This window comes from Oncorhynchus clarkii, chromosome 9 (assembly GCF_045791955.1).
Source record: "Oncorhynchus clarkii lewisi isolate Uvic-CL-2024 chromosome 9, UVic_Ocla_1.0, whole genome shotgun sequence".
Classification (NCBI taxonomy): Eukaryota; Metazoa; Chordata; class Actinopteri; order Salmoniformes; family Salmonidae; genus Oncorhynchus; species Oncorhynchus clarkii.
This window is the reverse complement of record NC_092155.1, coordinates 16,408,284-16,416,743: the sequence shown is the minus strand read 5'-3', so window position 1 is coordinate 16,416,743 and position 8,460 is coordinate 16,408,284. Positions and strand designations below refer to the sequence as shown.

At 40.4% G+C, this 8,460-nt stretch overlaps 1 protein-coding gene across 1 annotated transcript; it reads left to right on the top strand.

Moving 5' to 3' along the window:
• Window positions 1–612: 612 nt before the first annotated feature.
• LOC139415980 (copper chaperone for superoxide dismutase) lies at window positions 613–8,365 on the top strand. Its single transcript, XM_071164193.1, has 8 exons — window positions 613–743; window positions 4,621–4,693; window positions 5,177–5,314; window positions 5,711–5,885; window positions 6,180–6,240; window positions 6,600–6,677; window positions 6,874–6,977; window positions 7,145–8,365. The coding sequence occupies exons 1-8, from the start codon at window positions 618–620 to the stop codon at window positions 7,302–7,304; spliced, it is 915 nt and encodes a 304-aa protein (XP_071020294.1). The 5' UTR covers window positions 613–617; the 3' UTR covers window positions 7,305–8,365.
• The last annotated feature ends 95 nt before the right edge of the window (window positions 8,366–8,460 follow it).

Genomic DNA, 8,460 nt, shown 5'->3' with positions numbered 1-8,460 from the left:
TTCACCTTCTCACTCCTGGGCCAGACTACACTCAATCATATGACCCACTGAAGAGATGAGTCTTCGGTAAAGACTTAAAGGTTGAGACCGAGTTTGTGTCTCTCACATGGGTAGGCAGACCATTCCATAAAAATGGAGCTCTATAGGAGAAAGCCCTGCCTCCAGCTGTTTGCTTAGAAATTCTAGGGACAATTAGGATTAGGAGGCCTGTGTTTTACGGCAGGACCAAATCAGAGAGATAGGTAGGAGCAAGCCCATGTAATGCTTTGTAGGTTAGCAGTAAAACATTGAAATCAGCAATCTTCTTACCTACCTTAGTTGAATGAACTCTTGACATGAGCATCTATCTGATAAATAATCAAAATGTAAATGTAAACATCAGATGTAGACAGAAAGGCTTTTAAAATATGAATTATTGCACTATATTTACAGTATATAGGGAATAGGGTGCCATTTGGGATAGATCCCCATTTTCAGTGAGTCAACTCCCCTCTCATACATTTACTTGAAGTTGTCCCGTTCTTTCGTAAAAAGTGAACACCAAATCTACTCAGTGACTGACAGTTGACAATAGGTGGCGATGACGTTCTAAATACAGTTTTACCGACCTCATAAAGATGGCGGCTACCTTCTCCCGGTTAGTGCCTGTTTGGGGGAAAGTAAGACGTTTCCTAGTAAATTCTGTTATCATAGGTCAGACAACGGCGTGCTGCACAAAAATGGATACAGACAGAACTACGAAGGTTTGAACCTGTTAATATTCTTTCTTGAAACGACAAGTTGTGCATGTTGCTTTCTTTGTCTTATTGAAAACACTTGTCAACACTGAACGTTAACAAGCGCTTATTTAGTAAGACTGCTTACACAACAACCGGATATTGACTGTAATACAGTAGCTAGCTATCAATCATTAGTATTAAAATGTATCGTGATTAAAATAATTTTATTTGGGACAAATCATTCACTAAACCTCAACTAAATCTTGCAATGAATCATGTAGAAATTGAGCAAGTTGAGGTGACTAAACTGCTTGGAGTAACCCTGGATTGTAAACTGTCATGGTCAAAGTATATTGACGCATAATAAAGCGTTGCTCTGCCTTCTTAACAGCATTATCAACAAGGCAGTTCCTATAGGCCCTAGTTGTCGCATGTAGACGACGGGTGAGTATAATTTGTGGAACGTTCCAACAGGAATCTTCGTAAATAATCTTCGAAAAACTTCGTAAATAAGTTTGCCAACAAACAACGCATACAAAGTTGTATAGCGGCAGATAAAGATACCGGGTAGGGAGTGTGCAATTTATTTACGTTTTTCACTCACCACGTTAATTCCGAAAAATGTCTGTCCTCACTCTGGTAGCCTGTGGACAAACATTAAGAATAAACTACGTGGTGAGTTGATGACTATTCGGCAGCTAGTTAACTCGGTGAATTGATCATGCCACTTTGTATGCGTTGTCTGTTGGCATCCTTGTACTTTACGAAGTCTTTGGAACAGATTCCCGTTGGAACATTCCACCAATTCTACCCACCCCACCTGGACTACTATTTAGTCGTGTGGTCAGGTGCCACAGAGGGATTTAGGAAAGTTGCAATTATCTCAAAACAGGGCTGCATGGCTGGCCCTTAATCTACATTTAATAATATGCATGTCAATCTCTCCTGGCTCAAAGTGGAGGAGAGATTGACTTCATCACTACTTGTATTTGTGAGAGGTGTTGAATCTACTGAGCTATCTGTTTGAACTACTGGTACACAGCTCAGACACCCATGCATATCCCACAAGACATGCCGCCAGAGGTCTCATCAGTCCTCAAGTCCAGAGCAGACTATGGGAGGTGCACAGTACTACATACAGCCATGACTACATGGAACTCTATTCCACATCAAGAAACTGATGCAAGCAGTAACATATATTTTTTTTAACACATAACAATACACCTTATGGAACAGCGGGGACTGTGAAGCAACACAAACAGGCACAGACACATGCATACAAACACACAATAACGTGCACACTTTATATACACACTAGAGGTCGACTACCGATTATTGGAGGACCAAAAAAAGCCGATACCGATTAATCGGCCAATTACATTTTTTAAAATTATAATAATAAAATTAAAATAAATAAAACATATTTATTTATTGGTAATAATGACAATTACAACCATACTGAATGAACACTTATTGTAACTTAATATAATACATCAATAAAAATCTATTTAGCCTCAAATAAATAATTAAACATGTTCAATTTGGTTTAAATAATGCAAAAACAAAGTGTTGGAGAAGAAAGTAAAAGTGCAATATGTGCCATGTAAAAAAAAGCTAACGTTTAAGTTCCTTGCTCAGAACACGAGAAGATAGGAAAGTTGGTGGTTCCTTTTAACATGAGACTTTAATATTCCAAGTTAAGATGTTTTAGGTAGTAGTTAATGTAGTATTTATAGGACTATTTATCTCTATACAATTTGTATTTCATATACCTTTGACTATTGGATGTTCTTATAGGCACGTTAGTATTGCCAGTGTAGCTTCCGTCCCTCTCCTCGTGTTCCTGGTTCGAGCCCAGGGAGGAGCAACGACAACAGCCACCCTCGAAGCAACGTTACCCATGCAGAGCAAGGGGAACAACTACTCCAAGTCTCAGAGCGAGGGACGTTTGAAACGCTATTAGCACGCACCCCGCTAACTTGCTAGCCATTTCACATCGGTTACACCAGCCTAATCTCGGGAGTTGATAGGCTTGAAGTCAGCGCAATGTATGAAGCACAGTGAAGAGCTGCTGGCAAAACGCACGAAAGTGTTGTTTGAATGAATGCTTACGAACCTGCTGCTGCCTACCATTGCTCAGTCAGACTGCTCTATCAAATATCAAATCATGGACTTAATTCTAACATAATAACACACATTGGTCATTAATATGGTAGAATCCAGAAACTATCATTTTGAAAACAAAACGTTTAGTATTTCAGTGAAATACGGAACCGTTCGGTATTTTATCTAATGGGTGGTATCCCTAAGTCTAAATATTCCTGTTACATTGTACAACCTTCAATGTTATGTCATAATTATGTAAAATTCTGGCAAATTAGTTCGCAATGAGCCAGGCTGCCAAAACTGTTGCATATACCCTGACTCTGCGTGCAATGAATGCAAGAGAAGTGACACAATTTCACCTGGTTAATATTGCCTGCTAACCTGGATTTCTTTTAGCTAAATATGCAGGTTTAAAAATATATACTTCTGTGTATTGATTTTAAGAAAGGCATTGGTGTTTATGGTTAGGTACAGTCGTGCAACAATTGTGCTTTTTTTGCAAATGCGCTTTTGTTAAATCATCCCCCTGCGTTGCATCGATTATATGTAACGCAGGACACGCTAGATAAACTAGTAATATCACCAACAAAGTGTAGTTAACTAGTGATTATGATTGATATATTTTTTCTATAAGATAAGTTTAATGCTAGCTAGCAACTTACCTGGGCTTCTACTGCATTCGCGTAACAGGCAGGCTCCTCGTGGAGTGTAATGAGAGGCAGGTGGTTAGAGCGTTGGACTAGTTAACTGTAAGGTTGCAAGATTGGGGCGGCAGGGTAGCCTAGTGGTTAGAGCCCCCAAAAAATGGACTAGTAACCGGAAGGTTGCAAGTTCAAACCCCAGAGCTGACAAGGTACAAATCTGTCGTTCTGCCCCTGAACAGGCTGTTCCTAGGCAGTCATTGAAAATAAGAATGTGTTCTTAACTGACTTGCCTAGTTAAATAAAGGTGAAAAAAAAAAAATTGGCCAAACCAGTGTCCAAAAATACTGATTTCCGATTGTTATGAAAACTTGAAATCAGCCATTCCGATTAATCGGTCGACCTCTAATACACAAAAACACACACGTACACATGGATTTTGTGTTGTAGATATGTGGTAGAGTATTTGATGTTGCGTTCAATTGATGTTGAACGCAACATTGTTGAGTAACTAAAGTAACAATAGCCAGCACATGGGGTCTGTTTGAATAAACTAAAATGAACAGGTTTGTATGAGTAAAAACAACATGGCATGCTAGCTCCATCCTGGTGGGTCAGTGGACTAATTCCATGGATAGAAAACAGAAGATCATAGGTTCAAATATCATAGACACTGTGTCTAAGCAAATTAACATGTGTCCTATTTGTGCTTAAAGTTCAAAACAGTTATCCCAATCTAAGCCAGCACTATTACTAAAAGTCTTATTGAAACATGTTCTCAGAACATTATTTAATTACCTTCAAATAACCAATCATTTCTGTTCTTAGAACATTAATAAAACCTCCCAGGAAAACATGGGAATCATAGTAAAATATTCTCAGAACCTCCCGGCGACCTAAAAGTTCAATTTCTGTTCCCAGAATGTTTAAAAAACATTCCATTTTACCGGTCAGGAAATGTATGGCTTTGTTTCCAGAACCTATGGGAAACCAAAAACGTATGTTCCAAAAACTTCCAAGCCAACATCCCAAGTTGGGATGTTGGCTTGCTCTATCAAAGCATAATTTACATCCAGAGATTGATAGCTATACTGACTGTACTTTGAGGACCTAGCTAGGTAGTTAAATGATCATTATTTATCTATTACGCACAGCTGGAGTTTGCAGTGCAGATGACATGTGACAGTTGTGCAGAGAAAGTCAGAGCTGCACTGGAAGGAAAACCAGGTACATTTTTAACTTTCCATTCTAGCACTCAAATGAGTTATTAATTTAGTAGGCTAGTAACTACACTTTTGCTAGTGTGCAGAATACTCATTAACTTAGTTGTGTATTGCTCCTAGGCTTAATATCAATAGTAACAGATTAGAACAAATTATGAATGTTGTTTACTATTGTTATTGTATTGCCATTCAGTAGGCTGATACAGGGGCTGCTCTTGCTTTTGGTGAACACATTACACTGGAATGAAACCACTGGGCCCCTCCATGCATTCCAATATATGTACCAACCTAAAGCCATCTAAAGCATTTAACACACATGGCAGCAGTATTTGTCAGTGACATATCTCTTTTATTTTACTCATTTGTCCCGTGTTTTCTACTCATCTCTTCTTTCTCTCTCTTGCGCTTCTCATCCTTTTTTTCTGTTTTGTCCTCATTCATTCCATCTCTCTACATCCCTCTCTCCTCCCCGTTATTCTGTGTGCAGGAGTGCAGTCGGTGAAGATAGATGTGGGGAAGGAGGAGGTTCTGGTGGAGTCTGCTCTGACGTCCCATGAGGTGCAGGATCTCATAGAGAGCACTGGGCGCAGGGCAGTACTAAAGGGCATCGGAGGAACAGAATTAGGTACGGGCACACTGAGATGCATGAACACGGATTAAATTGTATATGATGTACATCATTGTCCACTTTTGTCTGTCAAAAAGTACAACTCATCTCTACTTTTTTTTTCAGATGAGTTGAATATGTGATTTTTTTGGGGGGTTGGACAATAATCTCCGTTGTCATTCTACCGGCAATGGATGACTCCCATTGCAAAAGCATTGGCTCCATCCGAAATACTCAGACACAAAATCCCAATGTGGCCACGGCCCATAGAGTTAGATAGAGGACTCTAGATGGATAAAAACTGTTTTGGCATGGATGTTGTCACAAGTGTATTTGGCAGCATATGTGCATCTGTATGTGTACTCTACTGTGCGTGTGTGTACTGTATATGCAATGTTTGTGTCTGTGTATCAGACCTGGGTGCAGCGGTGGCCATGATGGGTGGTACTGGTCCTGTCCAGGGGGTGGTGCGGTTCCTCCAGCTGTCCGAGGAGCGCTGTCTGATTGACGGGACCATTGATGGTCTGGAACCTGGCACCCACGGACTCCACGTCCACACGTTGGGAGACCTCACACAGGACTGCCAGAGGTGATCTTTTTGTGTGTGTGTGCGAAACATGATATATTATCAACCCAAATGCAAATCATATTCATTATTAGTGCAGAGGTATTTTTAATATGTAAAAAAAAAAAAACATTGTACTGTATGCATTGTTTTGCCCACAATTTTCCAATTTTTCCTCAGTCAATTTTAAAATAACCCTTGAATAGATCAGTCGCTTTATGATTGCACTGTAGCCCATAAGGTCACAGTTGCACCTGCTTGCTCCTGAGGATCATGGGAGTAGATGACTCATGTTTCTCTGCCTGTGTGTTTGCACAGCTGTGGAGAACACTATAACCCCTATGGGAGACAACATGGAGCCCCGCAGGACCCAGACAGGGTACAGTTCCCTTGTCTTCTTCTAGAGTAGGGCTATACTGTATAGTTCTGTTTAGTTCCTTGTGAAACTGGGGTACATTCTTTCTGAGATGTTATACTTTCAGGAAGTACCTATTTACTGTCTCAGAGACGATATACAATGCATTCGAAAGTATTCAGACCCCATTTTGTCATGTTACAGAATTATTTTTTAAATATATTAAACAAATAAAACATCTCATCAATCTACACACAATACCCCATAATGACAAAGCGAAAACAGGTTTTAGAAAATGTAGCAAATGTATTAAAAATAACATAGAAATACCTTATTTTTATAAGTAATAGTTGTGATATTCAGTTAAATGTGTTTTCTTTTAGCATGTAGGTGATCTGGGGAATATTGTGGCCGGACCAGATGGTCGAGCCTCATTCAGACTAGAGGACCCTGAGCTGAAGGTAACACACACACACCCCTACCCCTTTTGGTCTAAACCTATGTATTTACATGGGTAGTGACATAGGTAGGTATTAATTACAGTAGAGGCATTGAGTACATGGTGTTATACCAGCTTGGGGAATACACAATTGCACACTGGTCAGCGGTACCAACCATTGACAGTAGCCACTCCTACCCCTCTGTCACTTCCTGCAGGTGTGGGACGTGATTGGTCGGTCTCTGGTGGTGGATGCTGGGGAGGATGACCTGGGAAGGGGGGCTCACCCCCTCTCCAAACTAACCGGGAACTCCGGCCAGAGGTGAGCTCATGGTAGAAGAGAGACGTGGGTAGCGTTTGGATGGACTTACTGTAGGCCAAAGTTGAATTAAAACATTTTATAGTGAAAAATGCTGATCTTTTCTATTTGTTTCTTTTCTCTCACTCTCTATCCCCCCTCTTTCTCTATCTATTGCTCGTTGGGTACAGGCTGGCCTGTGGGATCATCGCTCGTGCCGCTGGCCTGTTCCAGAACGCCAAGCAGATCTGTGCGTGTGACGGGGTTACTCTCTGGGAGGAGAGGGACAGACCGCTGGCCGGGACGGGTCGCCGCAAGACCACTACAGAGACACCTGCTGCTCACCTGTGACCTGGGGTCTGTTCAGGAGGATGTGACGTTACAGAACATAAAAAAATGCATGTATTGTGTAGAATGGATATGTGTGTCAGCACTATTCATTATATTTCTATCTGCAACGTTCAGAACGTTTCGTATCGCTGAATACACCCATGAATGTCTCACTGACTGAAGTTGCACTGAGAGCGAGGGAGGGTAGGAGAAAAGAAGAGGAGAAACCGAAACCAAATGTTTGTCTATTCAGCTGTAATAATTATTGCCATATAGAATTATTTTGAGATCGAAACCTGTCATAAGTCTAAAGAAAAACGACAGCACAATAATATGATATAGGTGTCTAGATACTTAGTGATCTCCCATATAGGCAAGATCAGGATTCCAAGCCCAAATATTCCATGTTAACTATTCTGTTTTTGTCGACTAAGTTAAGTTTTGTACTGTTAAGCAGTCAATGTTGTAATTCTGTTTGATTACAATTTCATATGTATCTCAACAGCTTTACTGTCTAAATATCTCTCTTGATCTCTGGATGTGCTCATTGTGTCATTGTGTTTTTAAACTGGGTGTTGATTGATGGTGACTGTTTGTGGTTCAATTACCTGTTGGTAGAATGCCATTCTACTAGGGTGAATCTCTGGTCTTTCCCAGATTCCTCGCATCCTCTCTCTACCTTCTCCAGTCGCATTGGAGGTGAAGATCACCTCAGATCTTCTCCAATGAGTTTGGGGGATTCGAGAAGCGATTTTAAATACTTTAGGGCAGCAGGTAGCCGAGTGTTGGACCACTAACTGAGGGGTCGATGGTTCGGGTCCACAAGCTGACTAAGTGAAGAGTCTGATGTGTCCTTGAGTGGGGCGCTTGACCCTAGTTGCTCCTGTGGGTCATTCTGGATACAAGCATCTGCTAAATGATTAAAATTGAGCAGTTTCCATGACTTGAATCCTTATTATATCAAAATCTTTGTAGCTAGTGTTGTTAGTGATTTTGTTTATCTTTCTCAAGTTCAGGAAACTTACTCATCAACTTTTCTCATTGAAATTAAATTTACAATAAAAGTTGCCCTTTGGACTATGGTGAAGAATGACTGACTTGTTATATCGAAGCATGCTGTAAAGCCATTTTTTATAATAGCCTATCTGTTAGAAAATGTAATACGGCGATTGTGAAG

Bases quoted from the DNA above. Each gene is read 5' to 3' on its own strand.
- LOC139415980 (XM_071164193.1), top strand. From the start codon at position 618: ATGGCGGCTACCTTCTCCCGGTTAGTGCCTGTTTGGGGGAAAGTAAGA. The intron at 4,694-5,176 runs GTACATTTTTAA...TTCTGTGTGCAG, and splicing joins TGCACTGGAAGGAAAACCAG to GAGTGCAGTCGGTGAAGATA. The intron at 5,886-6,179 runs GTGATCTTTTTG...GTGTTTGCACAG, and splicing joins CTCACACAGGACTGCCAGAG to CTGTGGAGAACACTATAACC.